General features: G+C 34.4%; 1 protein-coding gene across 10 annotated transcripts in view; it reads left to right on the top strand.

Moving 5' to 3' along the window:
- The window catches only part of ABCC9 (ATP binding cassette subfamily C member 9), a 150517-nt gene that overhangs the window by 68916 nt on the left and 53923 nt on the right, over positions 1-27678 (top strand). For 8 of the 10 annotated variants that reach the window (XM_038577022.1, XM_038577019.1, XM_038577016.1 and 5 more), the window contains 6 exons: positions 8752-8790; positions 10060-10161; positions 11964-12048; positions 13675-13755; positions 25170-25307; positions 25452-25577. In XM_038577022.1, coding sequence (XP_038432950.1) covers positions 8752-8790; positions 10060-10161; positions 11964-12048; positions 13675-13755; positions 25170-25307; positions 25452-25577 — 571 coding nt within the window. The remainder of the gene's footprint in view (positions 1-8751; positions 8791-10059; positions 10162-11963; positions 12049-13674; positions 13756-25169; positions 25308-25451; positions 25578-27678) is intronic. The other 2 variants (XM_038577024.1, XM_038577025.1) reach the window with 1 other exon arrangement.

The following is a 27678-nucleotide window of genomic DNA, read 5'->3' as shown; positions in this document are numbered from 1 at the left end:
GATTCCTAGGTTAGGAATCTGAGGATCCCCTCTGAAATTGGTACAGCTTTTTAGTGGAAACCTTAAATGTCATAAATTTAAAATTACAAAACAGTTTCTCACAGATGTTTAAAATAGTATAAACTAGTATGATTAGGATTGTAAAGATAAAATTTCAAAGTTAAATGAGTAACATTCAAAGAAATAATTTAAAAGTTCATCCTGTATTAAAAGAAGTTATGGAAAACTGACATATTCAGAAAGCTTAAATGCAAACAACTGTAATGGTTCAGTGCTCAGCAAAGAAATACCAAATAATATTTTCCAAAATTTTCACAGGGGGCTGAGAAATAAGTCATTTCTTTTCACACCTAATTTAAAGTAGACACTAGAAGTATCTATTAAGAGGGATATGGGTAGGTCAGAGTAGTATGTTGCTGTCACCATAAGGCATGAAAAAAGAGATATCTAGCATGGGGCTTCTTCTGAATATTTGAATGATTGGCTTGCGGTCTTCAAAGGACATTGCAGTAATAAAGTGACTTAGAATATTATATAATTGTGCAATAAAGAGTTTATCTTGTTTATTTAGGACCTACTTAGTAGATTCCCCATAAACAGTATGTGAAGAAATTTGCTACAGCTTATCTAAGAACTGGATTGTAGACCGGTGGTTCCAAACCATGTGTGGTTTTGCTCCCAGGGAAGATATTTTTGGTTGTCACACTGGGAAAATAGGCTGCTTCTGATCTGATTGGTAGAGGCTAGGAATGTTGCTAAACATCCTGCAATGCACAAGACTCTCCCCACCACACACAACAAGGAATCACTGGCCCCAAATGTCATTTGTGCAGAGGTTAGGAAATCTTGCTCTAGATCTATAGATGTTTGCTAATATTTTGTATCTACCATTATGAGCTCTACTGTTGCTTACTCTGCTGTTTATATGGACAGTTATGTCTCAAGAATGAATAAAGACTATTTAAGGGCATTTTTAGAATAGTTTCGATGTTAAACTCCAATTAAGAGAAGGAAATATGTGGATGTGAAATTAGAATTGGAAAATCCTATATTTAGTATCATGGGTGAAAGAAGAAAACTGAGAATTTTGAGTGCACATTTTATTCCTGGTGGGCCAACCTAAAAGAACGTAGTCATAAAACTGTCTAGTAAATATCCAGAAGAGAGCTTGGTAAATAATTGCTACCTGCAGTTGGCTTCATGACAAGTTCTTACTGATCACAAAGGTCAGGTACCAAGCATCTGCCCTGCCACTATCTCCTTCCATCTTGGATCACTCAGGGTTTTGAAAAACAGATTTACTTGATTAAATTATACTTTGTGACATGTATGACCATAATCAAGTTGTTTGGATTTTATTTTTACTTTTGTTTCACTGTCATTAAAACAGAGAGGAAGAATGGGAAACAGTGGCAGGAGAAACTTGAGATTTTATTTTCAGACCTCTGGGATGTTCTTCTAATCTAGTCTTCTCTAGCATTATTTAAGATTCCACTTGAGCCAGATCGACCTCTAATCTTATCATTAATAATCTTTATTATTTTGTTAGTGGATAGATAAATGATATGAGACATAGTAAGGTATTTTACATAATCTAGTATTTACATTTTTTTGTATTCTTGAACAAGATATCCTATCTCGTTTCATAAAGATAGTGAATTATTTTACCTAAAATACCAGAGCATGGGGCACCTGGGTGGCTCAGTTGGTTGGGCATCTGACTCTTGATTTCGGTTCAGGTCATTATCTTGACCTGGTATGAGCTCCACATCAGGCTCCATGATCAGTGGGGAGTCTGCTTGTCCATCCTCCCTCTTCCCATTTGCTCTCTCTGTCTGTCTCATAAATAAATAAAGAAATACTTAAAACATAGCATAATATAACAGAGCTTGAAAAATAAAGGTAAAGCTATCCATAAAAAATAAGACTTAAATAATCTGAGAAATGACTAGGTAGCAATGCAAACACTGGGGTCCTTCATATTTATAAAATGTAGAGCACAGATTCCACTCTGAGCTTCATGAAAACTAGGCAAAGATGAAACTAGAGATAAAAACATACAAATAAAAAAAAAGAACATACACATACTCAACAGAGGTTAAGAAATCTTTGTACGGCACACCTGGGTAGCTCAGTGGTTGAGCGTCTGCCTTTGGCTCAGGGCATGATCCCAGAGTCCTGGGATAGAGGACTCTCTGTGTGTCTCTCATGAATAAATAAAGGTTTATTTATTTATTTATTTATTTATTTATTTTATTTTTTTTATTTATTTATGATAGTCACACAGAGAGAGAGAGAGAGAGAGAGAGGCAGAGACACAGGCAGAGGGAGAAGCAGGCTCCATGCACCGGGAGCCCGACATGGGATTCGATCCTGGGTCTTCAGGATCGCGCCCTGGGCCAAAGGCAGGCGCCAAACTGCTGCGCCACCCAGGGATCCCTAAAGTTTTTTTTTTTTTAAAAGAAATATTTTTTATGAACCCTATCAAGAAAAGCTAATAAAGATTGTATCTTAGAGATGGAGCCAATAAGAGGAAGGTATAAGAAAGGATTTAAGATAATTCTAAGGATTAATAAAATCCTCATAATTTAAAAATAATCTTTGTATGAACACTTGCCTTCATAGACAATAATCCCATTTCTTAATGGCAAAAGGACTGAGATTTTCTCCAAATAATGTTTGTGTAGGCTTAGAGACACAACTTAAAACTAAGCCTCTAAGAGATTGAATAAGCTAACACAAATTCTTTTTTCTTTTAACTACAAAGATTACTGAATTTTCTACCGTGGTATCTTTAATATCTGATAAAATATATTTTTAGATCAGAAATATTCAGAAAATACTGACCTTCTTTTAAAGAGTTATTTGTAATTACTCTTCATTTCATGAGAGGCTGTTGTGCCTAATCCAATAAGGAAAGGCATAGAAATGTTATTAGAGAAAAGCTAACTTAGAAATGATCAATATTGATAGGCTGATGATGTCCCAATGCTAAGAAGTACATTACTTCAGCAGACTGAATTGGTTGATATATTAAAAAGCTCAAAAAACCCCACAACACCCCAATAAACTAAATGTTAGCATAAGGCATCAAGTGCCTTGCTGTCATTATTTCCCCATTGCATGTATTCCTGGTTGCACGAATTTTATTTTTAAATATGTCTTTATTAGACTGGCATGAGTGAAGTCCAATAAAGTACTTTGGCCTTTATTAGAGCAATACATATTTAATTTAGGTGGGAAAGAAGGTACTGCTGCTCATCCAGGACACATCTACATGGGTAGAACCAGGTACACAAAGACCTCTATAGATGTTTCTTTGGAAATTGTTACCTTTGACCTAGTCTGCCATGTTGTAGTCCCAAAAGAGAAAGGTGAGAGAGACGAGGAAAGGACTAAAAAATTATCCAAAATTGTCAGAATGCCAGGGTTTTTACTCCTGCATCTGGGTGTGTTCGATTTTGTTGAAAAGCAAATGTTTTGGGGTGCCTAGGTGTTAACAGTTGGTTAAGCATCTGACTCTTGGTTTTGACTCAAGTGATGATCTCAGAGTTGTGGGATTCAGCCTTGCATCCAGCTCTGTGCTCAGTGTGGAGTCTGCTTCAAGAGTCTGTAGCCCTCTGCCCCTCCCCTCCTCTCTAAAATAAAGAAATACATCTTAAAGAAAAGAAAGAAGAAAAGAAAAAAAGAAAAGAAAAGAAAAGAAAAGAAAAAAGAAAAGAAAGAAAAGAAAGGAAGGGAAGGGAAGGGAAAGGAAAGGAAGAGAAGAGAAAAAGAAAGGAAGGAAGGAAGGAAGGAAGGAAGGAAGGAAGGAAGGAAGGAAGGAAGGAAGGAAGGAAGGAAAGAAAATGTTCTGCCTGAGTGAATTTGTCCTTTATCATTGTCTTGATAAACAATAGTTCCTACTGACATCTTAGGAGCCAGAACCAAACTGCTCTATCTAGTGAGTGGTTCCAGTGAGAGAGTCTAGAATATGTAATAAACTGTGGTAATCATGCAAAACATAGACATCATTTATTTTTGGTTTCCCTTTCTTTTTCTTTCCCCTTTACCCAGGCCATCAACCATCCTCCTATTGGGCCCCATATCTTCTAATGTCTTGGTATAATCAGTTTTGTAACAGTGGTTTACATATTCTAAGACAGGTGCACTGAGAAGTTCCTTTTCATGTGACCCTGCCTGAAGGAATAATAACGCGCATTGAGTCAGTTTTCCTGGGTTAGATATAATACAGCATGTTTATGTCCACATCTAGCTCCCATTATTCTAAATTTTAGCTTGCAAAAGTCACTTTTTCCCATTGTATACTTGAAGTTGTGAGCTACCAAGTATAATTTTTACTCTTGAAGGAAAAAACACACAAATTCTGCATGCAGAAGGGAAATCTTATGCCATTTTCCAGAAAAGGATTTTCCATCTGACCTTTTTGTTTTCTCTTGTTTTCCATTGCTGTTCACTGCCACAGCGAATGGTGGAGGATGGGTCTGGACATGGATCTGGTGATTTTATGTAATCAAATAAGATCTGATGTTAGAAGGCAGGGACAATTCTGTTTATTTTGGAAGAGAAAAATAGTCCTCCACAATTGAATTTTATTAAACATATTGCTGTGAGAAGGTTGTAGAGGTGGTCTCTAGAAGTTAAAGACTATAATAATACTCATGGGAAATGAGAATCGTTTTTTTTTTAATTTGTTCATGAAGATGTCTACCTACAAATGGAACCCTATCTACTTTATCTTTCTGACTCTAGTACTAGTATATCTTTGACATGCAAACCACTGTGTCAGTTGCTGGGGGAAAATAACTGAGCAAAAGAAGTCAGGCTCTGTTATCATGAAGCTTACGCTTAGCAGGGAAGGACACAAAGCAGTAAGAAAATATTTTCATATGTAATTCTTTGGTTAAGTTTTTATAAATACCAGGAAGAAGAAGTACAGGGCTTTATAAGAACAAATAATAGGTAACCTAACTGGGTTGAGTCTGTGGGGGTCAACAAGACTTTTTTAGGGCAATGCATAAATGAATGATACTTGAATTTATATTTTAAGGATAAACCAAAATTGAGTCAAAAAAGTAAGGAGCTGCAATATAAGTGGAGCTAGAAGGTGGGGAAGGATTCTCCTTCAGTCTTTCTGAGGTCTGCTATGAGATCCTCTTCCTTTACATGGCCCTTAATTTATACCTTTGACTTCAGTTCTTCTCTATTAAAAAAACACCAATGTACATTTTTGGCCAAGATCTTTCTTCTGAAGACCTCATAGCTCCTCCAAAAACTCCTATATAAGCTGCATATTGAACACATTCAAACTGAGCTTATATCCCTCATGTCTCCAATACCTACTTCTCTGTGTCTTGGCAAGGGTGTGTCCCTATCTACTGAAATCAGTTGGTGTGTGCTCAAGTCAGAGCTCAGAGGTTCAGCTTAGATTCTTCTCTCTCCATTGCCCATACAATCCAACCAATCACTTTTCTTATGTCTGTCCTTAACATTTCTACACCTCTTTTAATTTGCCTAGTTCAGAAGAATTGCATGTGTGAACGGAACTACTCACTGTCATAACTCCCTCACCTTTCTTCCTACTGTTATGACATGAAAATCTAATTACCTCATGCTGATAATTTTTTTAATTGACTGGCCAAAGCGTACTAGAAATTTTCCAAAGACCTTTGTATATTATACCAGGAACTTTCATGATCTGCTCCCTGTCTAACTTTTTAAGTGTGTATCCTGCCATAGCCTGACCCTTACTATTGTGCTCCAGTAACTCTGAACTGCAGGTATTTCTCAAATGCAACCACTTCCTCTGTAATGCCCTTCTTCAGATTGTTAGCTTCACTCTTTTTCCAGTGTCAACTTAGAGATCATCTCTTTGACAAAGCCGCCTCTTATTCTCCCAGGTAGTTTGAAATGTGCTTCTCTTCTAGTCCCTCTGAATTCTGTTTAAGTGGATGGTCTCCTTAATAGACTGAGGTACCCTATATCCAAAGCATGTTGTCTTTTTCTCTTTATCTGCTTTACATCTAGTCCAGCCCCTGGCTCTTTTCTATTTTTTATTTGTGGAAAAACATCACTCTCCCATTTCTGTCTGTCTCTATCTCTGTGTCTCTCTCTTGTCTCTATCTTTCTAATCTAAACCCAGAGCCCCTTCCAGCTACTACTCTAGCCTTTTACTTCTGTAGATTAAAAAAAAAAAAAAAAAACTTCACTCATTCTTTCCAGTTCCTCTTATTCTCCTCTTGCCGTAGCTCACTGTACCCTGATTTTTACTTCTGCCACTCTACTGAAACTATTTTTATTAAGTCACATCAGTGACATCCTAGTTTTTAAATTCATTGGGTACTTTTTGATCATTATGTTACTTAATCTCCTGGCCACTTGACATTGTTGTTCATACTTTTTTCCTTCAAAAGATCACCTTGCTTAGTTTCCACTCACAGTTGAGTTGACCTCAGTACACTTGTCTGCTTCTCGTGGTACTTTTTTGTAGATTTCGCTTCCTTAGCCGTTCATTAAATAGTGATGTTTTCCAGGTTCTGACTCTGTCCGCTTCTTCTCTGTCTCTGTATTTACTCGCCAGGCAATCAGATAGCTTTTTATGACTTTAGGTCTGTCTGGTTTTTACCTGTGTTCTATTATGAGGTCATTTTTTGACTTTTCACTAATAAAGTATGGATTCCAAAGCCCTTGGTATCTAAGGGATATATCAGGAGGGAAAATCACCACAAAGTCTTCATTTATTTACCAGATTTCTTTCGTGAGTTTCAAATTCTCCAATCATTCAGATATCCCTTGACACCTCAAACTGCATGTGTCTGCTGTTGAATTTGCTATCTTCCCCTAACATATGCACTTCCTCATCTGTGTTCTCCATCCACAACTTCTTCTTCTCCTCCATCCCCTCCCATCTTGTCCATCACACAATTCTAGGTATCTCTGAAGGTATCCACTTCTCTTCATTATTCACTGTTACCTGAATTCAAAGCACTGCCTTCAGATCTCCACAACCACTGTGGTCTTTCAGTCTAGTCTTGCTCCCTCCAATTCTTTTGTTACATTCTGCGAGTGTATTTCTGAACTGAACCTCTCTCTCTGTCTCATTTAAACCTTTTCACTGTTTTTACGTAGTTCTGAAGACAAGTTCAAACTACGTAAAAATGGTTTATGAACCCTTTCACTATCTGGCTGTGCATGTTTTTTAAGTTCACTACATACCTTTCTTCATTTGCCATTTACACCCACATTTTAGCCATGCCGAATTTACATCAGTTCTCGTAAGGCTACCATAACTCAGGGCCGTCCAGTATGTGTTTTACGCGGTCTTGAAATGCTCTTCATCTTTACTTCATCTAGACCACTCTTACTTACTCCTCTGGCAGCAACTCTGCTGTGTACACTGGCTTGCCAAACATGGATTGGGTGTTCTTTACTGAGGGAGGTAATCAATAAATACTTTAAAATTGATATTGGATAAATATAGTTGGAATCTAACCAATAGTAATTGAAAAAAATTGATGGTGTCCAGTTTGGGTTGACATCTTCAAATGTTTGATGAGCATTTCCACACATCTAATTTGCACTTCCAGCTGGATGGCCAGTAGGCAAATTAATTTCTGCCATATTCCTGCTTCTCTTCTTCTGTTTTCCATTTTCCTCAAATTAACTAAAACCATTGAGGTCATTCATTGGCTTTTTACTATTAAAACCTCAAATTTCTTGATATCTAAAGCATATTTATGGAACTATCACTTGGGAAATTGTATATTTCATTATTTTTTTGTGAGCAACCTAAGTCAGGGAATAATCATTATTGAGAGGGAATTTTTAGTCCGAGATTGTTTTTTCCTGCTGCCATTAACCATATCAAGATGTCATTAGCAATGTGCATGCTGAAAATTGTATCATTAATAGCTCAAAGCTAAATATCACCAGGCAGCATACTTAGGTATATTTTCTCCATAAAAGTATATGATGCTTTCCAAAACCAAATTGGGTCTATTTTTTGGAGTTCCACTGGACTTTAGTTTTGTGTGTGGTTTTTGAATTTAGGTCTTTCAGAATGATGGAATTCAACTACATTGTTAAAATTCAGAACAGTAAATGAATAAGTCTACAGATGTTTTTTTCCCATAACATAGATATACCTAAATGTTTTTAGACAAACATCTGTTTATACATAAATCAGATCAAACAATAATTAATTACTCCCAAATGTTGCAGTTTGGCCTTTTGTACATGTCTGTCTTTTTCACCAATTCCTTAACGGCCAGGCTGTGTCTAAACTTTTTAAGTTTAGAGCCCCTAATAGGTTCTTCCTTTCATGTTGTAGGGTAGTTAATTAGGAATTTAAGTCGATTTAATTTGAATTTTAAAGGTAGGGAGACCTTGGAGGTACCAAATCCTTATACAGACTAGGAAACTATTCTAGGAAGATTACCTAAACTGATACAGCTAGTTGGAACAGAGTTGGGGTAGAACCCAGGTCACTGTATGAACCTAGATTTTGTATGTAAATAGAACAGTGCTATCTGTCTTTTGAAAGCTTACTAAGTAATTCTTTCTTAGCTGATAAAGACATAAAAGAAAATTATTATCTGTCTAGTTTGTCTTTGAAATTAATATCAAAAATCATTTGGGAAATATAGCTATTTAATGTGTTCAGTGTTTATTTTATTTCTTACCTGATGTATGCACACATTCATTCTATATTTATATTTCATAATTAATGAACATTGTTTGCCATACTTGCAGTGTAAATGAATCTGAACCTTCTTTTGAAGCAACCAGAAGGTATTATTTCTATTTTAATCTGCATTTAATAAGAATAACTTTCTTCCTCAGACTTTACTTAATACTCAATCTCTTACTCCTGGTCATTTTATTCATTCTGATGATGTACGAAGTTATTTATTAAAATGTACAACATATTTCTAATAGCAGTGGTTCCCAACATTTATAGGCTGTTTGAGTTGAAACTCAAACTGTTCTTAGCCAATTGGTTTTGGGATTTCATAGAATAAAAATGCAAGAATATGTATATTATTTATAAGTTAAACAGTGATGGGGTCTTTCCATGAGGTAGAGATGGGAAGACCATGGAGGAGGGGAAGTAGACATGTCAAAAGTTGGGAACCACTGTTTTGCTGCACATATGTTATTTAAGAAACTACTAGCATATTGTGTATTATCATGTCTTTTAAACTTCTAAGACATAATGTTTCAGGATGATCACTGAGCATTTCTAATTATCCTTTTCCTTAACCTTACTATCTTTTAACCTTAATTCCTTAATTAGTACTTACAGATCATGAACTAACAGTGAAAGTGTGACTTTTAAACTGACTCCTTTGCTACCCCAATCCCATCATCTTCTTTATCTTCAGCTCACATCCATTTTCCTGGTTATTGCAAATTAAAGTCTGATGCATAGACATCTGGTAGAATTCGCAAGCCAAAAAAAAAAATATGGGGAGAAGGAAGAGGTTATAATTCCTAAAAAATAAATGGTTTCAATATGGTTTGAAATATGTAGTTTTTAAATGTATAGTTATTTCAGTATTGAAATGGACTCCTCAATATATTATTCTATTTTGAAATAATTATTACCTTAAAGTATGTTAATGTGATTAAATCACAGACACAGTACCAATTCATGTCTATTTCTAAGGTCTGCATATAAATTAATAGTTATATAAAATACTTTTAATATGAAGTAAAATATATGTGTCTATCAAAGAGAATGTGTTGCTATTAATCTTTTAATTATTTTAAAATTATAGTCATTTTAGAAAATAAATGTTCAGTTTATTTAAACACTTCTTTGGCATAGCAAAATCAAATTGCACATTGGGAAACATTTTGATTAAATTCTAATCCTTTTAATTTAGGTGAAATACTTAACCAACAAATAATAAGGTTGGAGGTTATTAAAATGTTCTTTTTTAGAAGCTTTCCATTTCTGTTTATCAACTTTTATTTTCCTCAGTTTTACTAAAATACACATACAACACAACACCATTGTATGATTTTGGTATTTTGTTTTTCTTTTCCATTTTCCAGTAGGAACAGATATTCTGTGGCTTATGCAGCTCAAAAGCCTTGGCTATTAAATGCTACAGTAGAAGAAAATATTACCTTTGGAAGTCCTTTCAACAAGCAGAGGTAATTTGGAATGTATAAAAATTAGATCTAAAATGAGCAACTATTTCTAATCCTTATGTCAGCCCATCCTATACATTTATTGAGAACAATGTGGACACCAAAACTAAAAGCCAAAATAGAATTGGGAGGAGGGTGCAGAGGGTTACTGAGGTTGTTGGTGAGTAGAAGGAAAATCTAAGGAGCAGAAGGAAAGTGGTCTGTGGAAAGAAGAGGAAGAATGTGGGATCTGAGAGCTCTAGTTACTGAGAATAACCAGAATTGGCCATCTTTCAACCATCTTTAAATACCACCAGAGTAGACAGGCCATAAAAGACTCTCACTCTAGGAAACAAACTGAGGGTTGCTGGAGGGGAGGGAAGTGGGGTCATAGGGTAGCTGGGCGATGGGCATTAAGGAGGGCACTTGATGTAATGAGCACTGGGTGTTATATACAACTGATGAATCACTAAACTCTACCTCTGAAACTAGTAATACACCATATGTTAATTAATTGAATTTAAATAAATAAATAAATAAATAAATAAATAAATAACACCCTGGTGATAGTCATGTACAAAGGAATGACCCTTTCCTGAAGCCATTCTTTCAAGGCTGGGTCTTAAAACCCTAACCCAAGTCTTGAAAGTTAAGGAGAGTTAGGTCAGAGGAGAGGCATGAGGAGGGGAAGGAAGTATGGGAGGAAAAACCTGAGTTACATGGGATCATTCCCATGGGAACTGGGGAACAAACCAGTCAAAAAAGGATTTATGTGTATTGACAGTGATGAACTAGATTATAAATAAAAGCTGAGATGATGTAGTGGAGTGCCTTAAACACTGACTGGATAGAATTCAGTGCATTCTGGGGAAGCACAGAAAGTTTTAGAAAGAGAAATAACAAAGGAAATGTGATGTGGAATCTGGAACTGTAATGGCAGATACATACAGGATGATTCTCAATTCAGAGCAAGGAGACATTTTAGATGTTTGTTGAAATAATGGTCTAGGCCATGCAATGTCCATTGCCATGCTTGGAAGGGCAGAAATAGAAAAGAAGAAATAGAAATAGAAAAAAAAGAAAAGGTTGACAAAAAGCCATTTAGGATAAGAATGGAAAAATAAGAGCAAGAAGAAGCAGAGGGATTACTCAAGAATGACTTTTGAATATTTTAAGACTAGGTGATTGAGAAAATGAAACTATGGATATTTTCCCCAGCATTCCCTATCCCCATGCTTCCCTATACCTCCAATTTATCATTTCCAGTCCCAGCCTTAGATCTATTTGAGTATTGTCAATCCTCAACACCTTCCATATCCTCCCTTCAGCATGCACAGACACCCACCCACAACCAGTGTTTCAGCTCTAGTGAGCCTTCTGTTGTCCCTGAGATCCACCATGACCTTTTCATCTTCATGCAGTTCCTGAAGCTTTCTTTCCCTCATTTTCTTCCCAGCAAATTATAGCTTATCCTCTGGATACAGCTTATGTGTCATCTCCTTTGCAGAGTCATCACTAATTTCTCAGAGTGGTCAGCCATTTCTTTCTATGTATCCTAGGAGCATTTGTTACCTCTGCTGTAGCACTTAAGGAGATCCATTTTATGATATATTTCTGTATCAGTCTTCTGCTCCATTTAGTAGTTTTATAAGAGTGGGAATCAATATCTAATTATCTTTGTATCCACAAACCTACTGTAGAGGCTAGTATGTATTAAATTGTTCAGTAAATGTTGTATTTCGGCTTCCAAGATATTGAACTTGGGACTTAATTTATGAGCAGTATATTAATAGTGATCTAAAAATTCAAAATAATTTCTCCCAAAGGTACAAAGCTGTTACAGATGCCTGTTCTCTTCAACCAGATATTGACTTACTACCTTTTGGAGACCAAACTGAAATTGGAGAGAGGGTGAGCTATGTACATAGTTTAATTAAACAATAAATAAAAATCTAGAAAAGTTTCCTGAGTGTCTTTAACCTTTAATGGAGCATAATGAAATCTGAGAGCTTAGGGGCTGTGCATGGTCCTAGCGATGGGTTCCAGAAATGGGAGCATAGGAACTTTAAACCACTCTTAAGTGTTTGTTGGGTGACCACCTTATATGTAACATTGTGCTAGCTACTAGAGAGTTCTTAAGGAATATAAAGCAGTTCCTGCCTTTGATCAAATGTATTTTTATCTACTTGGAGTTGAAACTGAGATTGCTTCCAACTTCTTCCACTCTTGTCAACATCTACTTATTGTTAGAGTGTCCTTATTTTTTTCTTTGTGAAAACATATTTTATGGTGATGTCTACTATTCTGAGCAGCTAAAATATATTTATGCCTGTATATAACCTTTATAACAATTTTGCCTAAAATATTTTGACCATTATAGATTTTAAGTACTGGGAAAAAATTTTATGCATTATCTATTTTTACAGCAATTTTTTTAATATAGGTGTCATCATTATCTGCATATTGCAACTGAGGAAACTAAGTTGAGAAAGGTTGAGGAACTTGCCCAGTTATTGATACAGCTAGGATTTGTCTAACTCTGTAGTCTGTGTTCTTAATGGCTATTCTTGATTGCAGCACAGTATAGTACTTATGAGCATGGACTTAACTTCTCTGAGCTTTAGTTTCCTTGTCTGTAAAGGGAATGATACCTATATCATTGGTGTTGGATCAACTGCTATAAGAAATAAAAGAATTAAGGGGTTTAAAGGCATTTACACAAGCCTAGCACATACTACACACTCCATATAGTTTAAAAATTTTTGTAATTAGTACTCAATTATATAGAAGTATTTTGCTATATAATTTTGTTGAACATAATTGGTAATATCAAATTTAAGAGGTATATGTTAAATAAACTACAGTCATAATTCACAAAACTGGTAAAAATTTTGGAGTTACTTTCAGTGTTTAGTACTTGCCACATGTTTGGTTATTATGCCTTTGTACAGCAGAGCTGTCTATCAGAATAAAAAAAGGATTAGTGTTACAATAAAAAATTATCTCAATATTATAATTGTGAAGTATTGACCACTAGACAGTTTCATTTTATCTTAACAATGTTATCACAATTTAATTGCTGAGTGAAATGAGTAAATCTGAGAAAGACAGTTTTCATATGATTTCACTCATATGTGGAATATAAGAAACAGCACAGAGGATCATAGGGAAAAGGAGGAAAAACTGGATGGGAAGTCATCAGAGCAGGAGAAAAACCAAAAGAGACTCTTAACTACAGGAAACAAACTGAAGGTTGCTGGAGGGAAGGTGGGTAAGGGATTGGGATAATTGAGTGATGGACATTCAGGAGGGCACTTGATTTGATGAGCACTGAGTGTTACATGCAACTGATAAATTATTGAACACTATATCTGAAACTAACGGTATGCTATACGTTAGCTAATTGAATTTAAATAAAAAATAAATTACCATTAATTTAAGATTTTTTTAAAAAAGTTCATATTTTAAAGAGAATTTTTAACCAGTAGATTAGTTACTATTGGAAAGAGTGGATGTTTACAGCTATTTCTCCTCTAGGGCATCAACCTGAGTGGGGGTCAGAGGCAAAGAATCTGTGTGGCACGAGCTCTCTATCAAAATACCAACATTGTCTTTTTGGTGAGAATATGACCTTTATTTCTACCTCATTTTTCCCTCTGGGCAAATGAGCCTTTAAAGAGACAAGTCAAGTAACTGAAGGAAAGACAGTTTAATTTCTGAAATCATTAGGAAACAAAATCCCATAGTGCAAACACCAGAGGATCATATACAGTTGAGAGTTGGGGTATCTGGATTGGTGTCCAAAAGACTTAGGCGCCCTAAAGTGTTGCATATATGAGTTTTATAACCATGAGATTCATTAACAAATGTCTGTATGGTGTTGGGTCAACTGGACAGGATCATATATCTTCTTTTTTCTATTTGTTGATAAAGAAAGAAGGACTAAAAAATGTACTCCTGGTGGATGTAGGAGTAAGTAAGCATAGTACTCCATTCCAATGGTGTGCAATTCAGGCTGTGCATAAGCTTTGACTGTAAACCTTTTAAAACTATAGAAATTTTGGTACCACCCTCAACCTACCAAATTTATAAGAGCAGAGTCTAGAATTTGAGTTGTAAAGAAGCTCCATGGATGATTCTCATATATATCCTGGGGAAAAAAAAAACAAAAAAACTTTGTTCTTCCTATGTATCCACAAACAGAATTTGATGATTATGTTGATTATGAGTTTTGCTCCAAGTTGGATCTTCCAGCAGGAGATAGCCAAAATAACTTAACTTACAAGTATGTATATTAGAGACTAGCAGACTATGTAAATGCATCTTTCCTCTGCCTTCTCCTATGTGCAGTTATTAACCATTTATAAATCTAGTTTCTAGACTTTCTTTAGAGTTTTCACTCTATCTAATATCTAGAAACTCTTCAAAAAGTAGGTTGGTTTTGGAGTTTCCCACTAAATTCGGATCTATTCCTGGGGATAGGAGCAGAATTTGGACATACTGGAAATTCACTTCAGGTTAATCTCCCTAAGAATACTTGTCCCCAAAATTTTCCAGGAAAATACACCATTAAAACCATAGCAGGATCTAGCAGTCACTTATGTAGTTGTAAATCCCTTTCATAGTGGATAGACCCACAACTGAATTTTGGGATCAGTTAATGGCTGAACCACCTGAAGAAATCTGAAAGACACCAAGGTTCTCTGGGTTTAGTATTCCATCCCTGCTCATTCCGTTCATTGCTTTCAATTCAATAACCCTGTCTTATTTCACTTGTAGAGTCATAGAATTCAAAGAAGTCATAGGGTTAACTTATTGTAGATTTTCATCCATTCATTATAGGATTATTTTTACATCACCTCTAACAGCTTTTTGATGACTCTCTCTGAAGACAAACTGCTTAACTTTCAAAGTGCTCTTTTCCTTGTTGGTTAGTGTATAAGTTTCTTTTTTTTAAGTGTGTAAGTTTCTTATTGCTCCCATAACAAATTACCATAATTGGTGATTTAAATAATATGTACAATGTGATGGTTCTGAAGGTTAGAAGTCCAAAGTGGATCTCATAGAGTGAAAAATCCATGTCAGTAGGGTTGTGTTCTCTTCTGGAGGCTTGAGGGGAAGTCCATTTCCTTGCCTTTTCCAACTTCTAGAGGCAGCACACAATCTTTGGCTCATGGCTGCCTTCTTTCATCCTCAAAGCCAGCAACTTTCTATCTGACCATTTTTACTAGTCACATCTTCCTCTCTTCACAGCTGGGAAAGTTCTCTGCTCTTAAGGATTCATGTAATTAGCTTGGAACCATCTAGATTATCCAGAATAATTTTCCAATCTCAAGGTCTTTAATCTTAATCATATGTGTAAAGTCCCATTTACTATGTAAGGTGGTAACATATTTACAGGTTCTGGAAATTAGGACTTGGACAGCTTTGGGAGCCATTATTCTGCTTCCCATGGATAGCTCTTATTGGAAAGTTATTATGTGATTACAATTTGCTTCTGTGGATTTTTCATTAATTGGGTTTCCTTCTACTTCTACAGCAGCATATATTTCCTTTATGCAGCCATATTCAACATTAACATTATTTCCACAACTTCCCTTGATTTACTTTTCTCTAAGCCAAGCAAGCTTAATATTTTAATTCTTCCACAAAATATAATTTCTATAACTTTTCTTAGTCTTGGATGTAATAGTGTACATCAGAGTCCCTTTGAAAAAGCGTGTCCTGGATGCATTCTGATCAGCTCAGATAACCTTGAAATTATTGAATCTTATGATCTAAATATTAAATGTACTTCATTGCAACCTGAGATTGAATATTTTAGCAGCAAAAAAATACTTTTGATGTGTTTTAATAGTTATCTCAAAATGAAATCTTACACTTCCATTGTTTCAAATTAACAAAGCACTCTGAACCACAATATTACCCCAATTGATTCTTATGAGTATGCTGTGAGGGTAGATGGTATCCTTATGTTAGATGAAGAAACGTATGTATAGAGTGCTTTACCCAGGGACTAATGGCTAGTGAGTGAGTGGCAAAATCTGGGATAGGACAGCATGTCTGTTGAGTATTGTTTTTCTGATCAGCTAAGATTCTCTAAAATATATAATACTGTCAAATCACTACCTATAATGTCCTGTTTTCCCCTTCCTTTTGCCTTTCCTCCCTTATGTTCTTTCCTTCCTACCTTCCTCTTCCCATTCCTCCATCTCTCTCTTTCCTTTCCCTTCCTTCCCCCCTACTTTTCCATCCATTAATATATAGTGAATATCCTCAGTGCTATCTTCTGTGCTGGGTAGGGCAAACAAAGGAGAAAAGAACATTACTCCAATTTTTAAGGATCTTGCACAAATAATTACTTGGGTGTTACGTTTTGTTTTAATTAAGCTTTATCACATCAGCTTTTATACAATATCAAAGACAAATGGAAACATCTTAATAATGTATCAAGTATATTACTTATTTTTGAAGCCTTATGTCATCTAAAAATGTGCTGTGTGTACCAGTGAATATATTTATAAGTTATTTCCAAAAGTATATCCATGCAAAGCATATACTACTTACACATATTCACTGAATATAGGAAGAATATATTATAGTTAGAACTGTATGTATATAAAAATAAATAATATGCTCTTGAAAATGAAGAATTGTTTATTCACTGAATTGATCTTTTGACTTGCTTTCTTTAAAAGAAGTATCTCCCCAAAATGTTCATATACAAACTGAATCTTAAAGAATGAATGATTCCCAAACCATTAAACCTAGATATTTATTAAGTTGTATAAAAGGGAGACAGAACATAAAGACTCCTAACTCTGGGAAACGAACTAGGGGTGGTGGAAGGGGAGGAGGGCGGGGGGTGGGGGTGAAGGGGTGATGGGCACTGAGGGGGGCACTTGACGGGATGAGCACTGGGTGTTATTCTGTATTTTGGTAAATTGAACACCAATAAAAAATAAATTTATTAAAAAAAGGAAAAAAAAAGATTACATTTGATTATAACACCAAAAGGCTCCATAATGAAGCTATGGCATATAAATGATAGTAAACATCCTTTTTTTTTTATCCAAGATTTTTTAAAAATTTATTTGAGACAGAGAGAGAGCATAAGCAGAGGGAGGGGCAGGAGGAGAATTAGACTCCCCACTGAGCAGGGAGGACAATGCTGGACCCAGCGGGATCATGACCTAAGCCAAAGGCAGACACTTAACCAACTGAGCCACCCAGGCATCCCAATACCAACCATTCATAAAAGCTTTTTATGATAGGCATGATTCTAATTTTATGATAGTCTTTGGGATCAAAGATTTTATGATTTTATGATAGACATGATTTATACACATAGTTCACTTAATTCTCAGAACGATCCTGTTAAGTTTTACATTATTATTATTATTATTATTATTATTATTATTATTATTATTAATACTGCTATTTATGGATGAAGATACTGAGGCTTTGGAGGATAATGTATCCAAAGTAACACAGATAGTAATAGGGAAGCAAGCATACAAACCCAGAAGGCCCAATTTCATAGTCTGTATTCTTAGCCACTGCACTCTTCCTTATTAAGAGATTCCTGGAAGTCACTAACCTCTCACTGTGATGCTTAAAAGGGATTAGCAAAATATTAATCTACCATGACTTTATTTATAAGAAAATAATAATATAACACTTCTAAAACACTTTACAGAGACTTTTAGAACACGGTTTTATTTGATCTTTGCAGTAATTTTATGTGCTGACAAGTTGCTTTATTATCCCCATTTTGCAAATGAAATAACCGAGTTTGAAAAACTATTCAGCATCAGAGAGGTAGAGTCATGACTAAAATTTGAGCCCCTTAATTTAGAGACTATGGACTTTCCATTATGCCTTACTATCTGACAAATTTAAAGTCAGGCTTTTCTAGAAAACCAAACTGAATGATCAAAAACCCATTTCCAATTCATGTCCTATTTCTGTGTGAAAAATTTTCAGAATTATTTGGAATAGTTTTGTCTGTATCACAAGGGATTCTTAGGGTTTTTTTGGAATCAGAGGCAGTGAATTATTTCAGAAACAATCAGGTTACCTCTACAATAATTACCTGAATTTTGAAAATCAGTGATCTGCTGGTAGCTTTGGTCATTATATCTTGCTGCTTTATTGGAAATGGAGAGAGAGAAAAACCTTTGTTAGTATAACCCTAATACTGGTGATATTTTTCCACTTCTGTGGAACCATTGCTTTATCCCACATCACTTTCTATTGATACCTGAACTCTCCCTTTTTAAGAATTCTTAAATTCCATTATAACTTCTCTGTTGAAAGAAATTCCATATATTGGCAGTTGGTCTCTCTATTACTCATCCAAAATCTAACAATTAGAAAATTCAAATAGGAGTTTCTTCTTGTTATAAAAAGAAGCTAAATGACAAGTAGAAGCTGATATCCATGATCATTCAAAAAAAGAAATTCACTGGATGGTAGTAGAAAGGTAATTCAGTGTCCTATAAATACTTCCTCTTGGAACATTTCAGAAATAATTAATGTTCATTAAGATGCTCTAGAGGTTCTGAAAGATTTTGAAATATCTCCTTATGTCATCCAAAAGAATTTCAGGACAATCAAGATAATTATGTCATTAAGCCTATTTTGTTTAATTATCATGTTTAAAGTATATATACATGAACATTAAGATATGTATGTGTAAAAAAAAGATATGTATGTGTATATATGTGTGTGTATGATAATATTACATTGTCCAAAAATGATGCATGATTTAAATAAATGAGATTACAGTAGACATGTCTCTGTTGTTAAATTTATTCCCATAAAAGCTGTTTGAAGATATTAATTATATTGCTTCTTTATTCATCACTATGAAATCTAGACTGGTTTTATTAAAGCTATTGTAATTTTAAATCATGCTTTAACTATTCTAAATGCCTTGCTATATTTATTTTTCATAAGGCTTCTTCTAAATACTTTAATAAAATCATCTTGCTTATAGGTTCTGTTGATGCAGGCAGAGTGATGGAGACTTTTGTGAAATTATTGAGTTAATTGTATCACTAGCATAATGACCACATAGATGCATTTATTCTAACTTTGAGATATTAATGTGTCTCAATAAAAATTGCTTTTATTTTTCAGTGTCCAGATAATTAGCCAATGCAATTTATCTGTGTATACACACTGTGATTGTGCTTACTCAATTGTTTAGAAATCCTTCCCCCAGTTATAATTTATAAATATGTCAATTATGTAACCTAAGTGTAGTAGAATGAGTAGACTTTGTTTTTGATCCCATAAGACAAAGTAAAAATTTGTTTCATATTGCATGTATGGTGAAACAACAAAGAACTAGGTATGATGAAGGAAACACTTATGAATTCCTTTTTCACTGTTCCACTCTTCCCAATTCTCTACCAGAAACCCCTATTATTTTCTACTTCTTTGCTCCTGAGTTTCTCTCATTCCCATTATGATGTTGTGTTATAATAATTCTAATTGGTGATTATGTATCTGTTCACCATCCTCTCTGCATGTCAGTTGCTTTTTTAATTCATTGTTTTCTGGAAACATTCCAGTTTTCTTTAGTAGTTTCTAGTTTTCTTCTTCTCAGGATTCCAAACCATCAAGCATCTACTATGATGCTGTATATAAAAATAAAATATGTGTTGAAATAATGAACAGGAATATCATCACCAATTAATATAATTTTTGTATTTTTAAAATTTTTTTTCAATTAATACAATTTGCTAAATTATTTTCTAAATGTCTTAATCACTTGGTACATAAAAATTTCCTTTCTTCCCAAGACAGTTGTTGCCAGTTCAGTGGTAGGTATGATATTTTTGCAGTTACTACTATTAATACTGATAATATAATAATAGCTGTTATTTATTTAGTGTCTATTATTTATCTGGTACTATACTAAGTACTTTATTTATATTATCTCATTTAATCTAATATTTTTATGCCTCTTTACCTTGAAAAATATATTTTCAAGTCCTTGAGTATATCTACAATAACTGTTTAAAAGGCTATTAATTCTTATATCTGAGTCATCTTGAGTCATAGTTTCTACTGACTGCTTTTTCTCTTGACTATGGCCCAGACTTTCCCATTACTTTATGTATTTGTTAATTTTTTTCTGTATCCCGAATATTGTAGATAATATATTGTAGAGCCTCTAAATACTTATATTTTCCTATGATGATTGTTGATTTGTTCTACCAAAGGTAGTTAACTTGGCTAGAGTTAGATTCCCCCTTAAATTTCTTTTTTTAATTGAAGTATATTTGACAAAGAAAATATATTTGAAATGTACATGATAATTTGATAAATATATACATATGAGAGGATTCCCAGCCTTGAGTTAATTAATACATCCATTACCTCACATATTTACATTTTTGAGGGGAATGAGAACACATGAATTCTGCTCTCTTAGCAAATTCTAGTTTTATAATACACTATTACCTACTGTAGTCACCATGTTATACCTTAGATCCTTAGACCTTATTCATCTCATAACTGAAAGTTTGTATTCTTTTACCAACTTCTCCCTATTGCCCCCAGACCCTGTCAACTATCATTCTATTCTGTGTTTCTAGAGTTTGGCTTTTTAAATTTAGATTCCACATAGAAGTGATAGCATGCAGTATTTATCTTTCTCTGTCTTACTTCACATAGTGTAATGTCCTACAAGTGCATACATAGTTATTGCAAATGTCAGAGTATTCTTTCTCATGGCTGAATAATACTCGGGTGTGTCTGTATGTGAGAGAGAAAGAAAGAACAAGAGAAGCACATTTTCTTTATCTATTCATCCATCTTTGATAGAAACATACGTTGTTCCCATACTTTGGCTATTGTGAATAATGCTGTAGTGAACATGGGAGTATTTCTTTGAGATAATGGATTTCATTTCCTTTGGATATATATGAAGAAGTGGGATGATATTGTAGTTCTAGTTTTAATTTTTTGAGGGACCTACACTGTTCTCCATAGTGACTTATGTAAACATAAGTTTACATTCCCATCAGAAGTATACAAATGTTCCCTTTTGTTTCACATCCTCACTAGCTTGTATTTTTATTAATAGACTTTCTAAGAGGTATGAGGGGATACTTTATTGTGGTTTTGATTTGATCTTTCCTAATGACTAGTGATGTTGAACACGTACCTGTTGGTCAATTTTATGGCTTTGGAAATTGTCTGTTTAGGTTCTTTGCTCATTTTTAAATTGGGTCATTTGGGCTTTTTAGCTATTGAATTGTAAAAGTTCTTTGTATGTTTGTAATATTAACTCCTTATGGATATATAGTTTCAAATATTTTACTTCATTCTATAGTTGCGCTGCAGAGCTTTTTAGTTTGATGTAATCCCACTTGTTTATTTTTGCTTTTGTTGCCTTTGCTTTTGATGTCAAATCCAAAAAAATCATTGCCAAGACCAATGTCAGAGTGCTTATTACTACTTATGTTTTTTCTGTTATGGTTTCAGATTTTGCTTTAAGTCCTTCATCCCTTTTGAGTTGATTTCTGTGTATGGTGTCAAGGTGGTAGGCCAGTTTCATTCAAATTTTTGCTTATGATTTTCCCAACACAACTTATTGAAGAAACTGTCCTTTTGTCATGGTATATTCTTGGCTCCTTTGTCAAAAATGAATTGACTATATATGCACGGATTTATTTCTGGACTTTCTGTTCTGTACCATTAATTTGTGTGTCAGTTTTTATGCCAATATCATACTGTTTTGATTACTATAGCTTTGTAATATAGTTTATAATCAAGAAATGTGATGTCTTCAGCTTTGTTGTTTCTCAGGAATTTTTTTTTTTTTTTTTTTTTTTTTTTTTTGCTATTTGGGGTCTTTTGTAATTCCATACAAATTTTAGGATTTTTTTCTTTTCTTAAAAGATTTTATTTATTTACTCATGGGATACAGAGAGAGAGAGAGAGAGAGAGGCATAGACACAGGCAGAGGGAGAAGCAGGCCCCATGTAGGGATACTGACACAGGATTCGATCCCAGGTCTCCAGGATCAGGCTCTGGGCCAAAGGCATCGCTAAACTGCTGAGCCACCCGGGCTGCCCAAGGATTTTTTTTTTCTATTCTGTGAAAAATACTATTGGAATTTTGCTAAGGATTACACTGAATCTATAGATAACTTTAGATAGTTGGACATATTAACAATATTAATTCTTACAGTTTATGAACACAAGAATATCTTTCCATCTGTTCCTCTTTAATTTTTTCACCAATTTCCTCAGTGCAAAGATATTCACCTCCTTGATTAAATTCATTTTAGGTACTTTAATCTTTTTGAGTAATTGTAAATGGTATCGTTTTCTTAATTTCCCTTCTATAGTTCATTCTTAGTGTACAGAAATGCAAATGATTTTCATGTATCAACTTCATATCCTATAATTCACTTATTCTAACAGTTTTTGGTGGATTTGTACATGTAATATTTTTCATCTGCAAACAGAGGTTTTACTTCTTCCTTTTTTGGTTTGAATGACTTTTATTTCTTTTACTTGCCTCTTTGTTCTGGCTAAGACTTCTAGTACTGTGCTGCATAAAAGTGGTGAGAGTGGATATCTTTGTCTCCTTCCTGATCTTACTAGAAAAGTTTTCAACTGCTCACCATTGAAAATGACTTTAGTTGTGGGGTTGTCATATGTGGTTTTCGTTATGTTGTGATGCATATCTTCTATATCCAAATTTTTGAAGTTTTTATCATGAAAGGATGTTGATTTTTGTCAAGTGTGTTTTCTACACCTATTGAGATGATTTATGATTTTAATTCCTCATTTAATTCCTCATTTTGTTAATGTGATATATCACATTGATTGATTTGCATATGATGAACCATCCTTGTATCCCAGGAATAAATCCCACTTAATCATGATGTGTATTCTTTTGTGTGTGTGTGTGTGTGTGTGTGTGTGTGTATTCTTTTTAATGTACTGTTGAATTCGGTTTGTTAATGTTTTGTTGAGGATTTTTACGTCTACATTCATCAAGGATATTGGTCTGTACTTTTCTAACATCTTTGCTTTTGGTATCAGGGTAATGCTGGTATTTTCTGTATTTTATTTTATTTCTGTCTAAATGATCTGTCCATTGTTGAAGGTAGAGTATTGAAGTCCTATTATTATTGTGTTGCTGTCTATTTTTCCCTTCGGATCTATCAACTTTTGCTTTACATATTTAAATATAAATATGTAAATATGATGTAAATATGTAAATACGATGCCGGGTACATATTTAAATTTTTTGTGATCTTTTGATAAATGGATCCCCTCATTATAAAATGAACTTTGTTTCTTGTTACAGTCTTTGGTTTAAAACCTATGTATCTCATATAAGTATAGCTTATCTGGCCTGCAAAGTTTCTGCTGAAAAATCTTATATACTTATGGGGATTTCCTTATAAGTAGCAAGTTGTTTTTCTCTTGTTGTTTTTAAGATTCTTTTTTTGTCTAACTTTTGACAATTCAATTTTAATGTGCCTAGTTTGGCTGTCTTTCAGTTCGTCATTTTTTTTTTTTTTGGTACTTTTGGGGTTTTCTGGAACTGGATGTATGTTTCTTTCCCCAGGTAGGGGAAATTTCCAGCCATTATTTCTTTGAATAAGCTTTTTGCCCCTTTCTTTCACTTCTCCTTCTGGGACCCCTATAATGAATATATTGCTCCTCTCAATTGTGTCCTATGAGTCTGTTAAGATATCTTCAGTCTTTTTCATTCTTTTTTCTTTTTGTTCTTCTGACTGGATTAATTTCACTGTCCTGTCTTTCAATTCACTGATCCTTTATTCTTCCTGATCTAGCTATTTCTTTAAGTCCTCTATTGAAATTGTCAGTTCAACTATTCTATTCTTAGCTCTATGATTTCTCTTTGCTACTTTTTAATATTTTATGTTTAAATTACTATTATTATTTAAATTAATTACTATTTAAATTACTATTATTACTATTATTATAGTATTAATATTAATATTGATGTTAATATTATATATTATGTTAAAATTCTCACTTTATTCATGCATGTGCCTGTTAACAGCTGCTTTTTTGTTTCTTATATTTCTGTGGGACTTACCAATGTAAGCCCCACTGGCTTTCAAAGCAAAGCAATTTGGAGGGCTTGTCCCTTAGGTAGCAGCCATAAAAGTTGGGGCACTAGATGTATGGTCCCAATCCTTCACTCCTCAGAGAGAAGATGGGAGTTAGGATTCCCTCCAATTGTATGGTGTTGTGCAGAGGGTGAGGTTTGTGGTAAGAGTGCATCTCACCCTTTCCTATCTTTTAGATGGGGTATTTTCTTAGTTTCTCAATGTGTAGAAGTCACTCAACTAGTTTCTGGATTTGTCTCGGAGAGAATTGCTCTGTGTATAGCTGCATAGGCAGAGCACCCATCGGGGAGGGAAATTTAGGAGCCTCCTATGTTGCCATCTTGGCCTGGAGTCTGTCTGTTTATATTATCTAAGTTTCAACTACTGGAATTATTTTTTATTCTTTCTTTGTTAAAGAAACAATTTTTTATTCTTTCTTGTTAAAGCTTGTCAAGAGGTGTTGTTTTTTGAGCTTGAATGTTCTGTATAATAATCCAAACCACTTGGGATATTGTTATTTACTTTTTAAATAATTTTAAAGTGAAAGAGAAAAATAAAAGCTTCACTTTTAATTTTCTTCCTTTTCTCAACAATTTAAACATATACAGAGTCTGTTTTTTAAATTATTTATTTGTTCATGAGAGACACACAGAGAGAGGCAGAGATATAGGCAAAGGAGAAGCAGGCTCCTTGAGGGGATCCCAATGTGAGACTCGATCCCGGGACCACACCCTGAGCTGAAAGTAGACGCTCAATCACTGAGCCACCCAGGTGTCCCTGCAGAGTGTGGTTTTTAACAAATAGGATGTTAGGGATAATTTACTCTTAGTTACTTATGTTTTTAGTTTCTAGAAAATTTTAATTATATCAAGAATATAGAAATTGTTTCCTCTTCTCTCCATTTTACTGGTTGTAGGATGATCCATTCTCAGCCCTGGACATTCACTTGAGTGATCACTTAATGCAAGAAGGGATTTTGAAATTTCTCCAAGATGACAAAAGAACACTTGTTCTTGTGACTCACAAATTACAGTATCTAACACATGCTGACTGGGTAAGAGTTTAAAAGAAATTTCATTAATTTTAATATTACAGTCATATAAATAAGGACATTAAGAAATGCTCTCTGAGATAAAAGTAATTCATTTGGTCAGTTAAGGCTTTTTGTCATAGTTCTGCTAATATGTGCTTTCCTTAGATCATAGCCATGAAAGATGGAAGTGTACTAAGAGAAGGAACTTTGAAGGACATCCAAACCAAAGATGTTGAGCTTTATGAACACTGGAAAACACTTATGAATCGGCAAGATCAAGAATTAGAAAAGGTAATTGCTCATAGTCTAGAAGAGTTCAGAGTCTATTTTAAAAGAGTTATGAATATACCATATAATTATTAAAAATTTGTTTAAAAGAGTACTACCATTTATTATTTGATGATATAATGGTCCTTATTTGAAACCCAAAGTAATTGTATATTTATATATCATTAACAAATAGGCTACTTTGAAACTATAAAATTCTAATGATATCTTTTGGATGAAGTGCTCTCAGGTTTTTAGAAGATTTTGATTTGGGTTTGAACCATATTATAATTATATGTGTATTTAAAACTTAAACTGCTGAAGTATGGTATATCATTATTTTATCTTATTTTTCTTCTGTGTATCTTTTCTTCATCTGTAATGTGAGGATATTATCACTCACCACCTGCAAATGGAGAGTCATGGGCAAAATAAAATCTAAGATGATTTTGAAAGAAGGAAGAGCTGTGAGCTATGAGTGAAGTTGTTATGCATGCCTGGAATAGGGCTGGGGAGTGAAGGAAGGTGATCAGGAGATAATAACTAATTTTTACATTGATATAGTTTTTAAAGTCCACAAAGGCTTTTTTACTCATTTAATTTAAGCTCATTTAATTTTCACAAACCCCTAGGAAAAAAAGCAAGGAAAATACAGAAAATAAGTAAACAAAATAGGGTCTCACTTTTGCAGATGAGAAAATTGAAGCCCAGAGAGGTTAAGTTACTTCTAAGTTGTATAGTACATATACTAAGTGGTACTCATTGGACTTAAACCAAGGTCTGTATTCAGTGTAATTCCAGTATAATGTTATGTGTGATGTAAATATAACATTGAATGAGGTGATAACAGAATTGGAAACCAGACTGAGTGCAATGAAAGAACAACTTGTGGTTGTGTTGGTTTTTTTTACAGGGACCTAGATGCCAGGGACAAAAGAATATGACGTAAGCTTAAGGAGTAGGGCCACTTATGGTTTACTTTGGAAAGAAGATCTGGAAAAAAAAAAGAGAGAGAAAGAGTTGTTGGCTTGATTTTATAGTAATACTGACTGTTAAGCCAGGAAGAAAGTCCATTAAGTTGTATTTAGAAATGAAGTGATCACTTGAGATAGCATAGCTCTATAATTAAAGACACATTACAGGATTATAAATCAGCTGGCAGAGATATGGAGCAAGTTAGGGTGTGGACAGAGTGAATGCAGTTGTGAGGTTGAACAGTGGCCAGTAGAAACCAGAATGAACCATGCACCTGTCCAGAATCCTCACCTGGGGAAGGAAGGAGATTTACTGCCACCTTGGGAAGGGCAGGTACCAGAAATTCATCTGAAGGCAGGGAGAATCACACTAGGGGAGAATCAGTTTCTTGTTTACTTTGTTAGGTGGCAGGATCCCATGTTTGCCAAGAGCACTGGTTCTCAACCAGGGTCCAGTTTGCTTTCTAGGGGACATTTGGCAACATTTAGAGACATTTTTGGTTGTCACAGCTGGGGGGAGGGCAGAGGGCAGGTGCCACTAGTGTCTCCTGGGTAGAAGACAGGGATGTTACTAAACATCCTACAGTGCATCGCTGACAACAACAAAGTTATCAGGCCAAAATGTCAATAGTGCCAAGTTGAGAAAGGCTGACCTACAACCAAAGCAGATCAAGCAAGCACAGAAGGACAGCAAAACAAAATATCCTATCACTGGGCTTTAGACACAACTGTCAGTTTAAGGGTTAAGGGGCCAACAAAAGAATATGTTACAAGAATAGCAGTGAAAACTACAATAAGGAAGAGATAACACTTTGAGCTAATTTAAATATTATAAAAAATTCTATCTTGGATGGCACCATTATCTTCATATTGTTATAAGCAAAATAATCTAGTATTATCTGGTGCCTTCTCCCCCAGCCTCCAGCCCTCACCTTGATCCAATCGGTAGCAGGCATCCAAGAAATATTTACAAGAGAAACGAAATTAAAATCACATTTACTTAAGCCAAATATCAATGTAATTTAAAATATTTAACCTGTAATGAACCTAATATGAGCATTTACTTATAAGGAAAATGAATACAGATTTTTTTTAAGCATCTAAGATGTTCAATCTTTTGCTCACATAGCAGGGAGAGTTGAACAAGAACC

This window comes from Canis lupus, chromosome 27, assembly GCF_011100685.1.
Source record: "Canis lupus familiaris isolate Mischka breed German Shepherd chromosome 27, alternate assembly UU_Cfam_GSD_1.0, whole genome shotgun sequence".
Classification (NCBI taxonomy): domain Eukaryota; kingdom Metazoa; phylum Chordata; class Mammalia; order Carnivora; family Canidae; genus Canis; species Canis lupus.
This window is presented reverse-complemented; position numbering and strand designations above follow the sequence as displayed.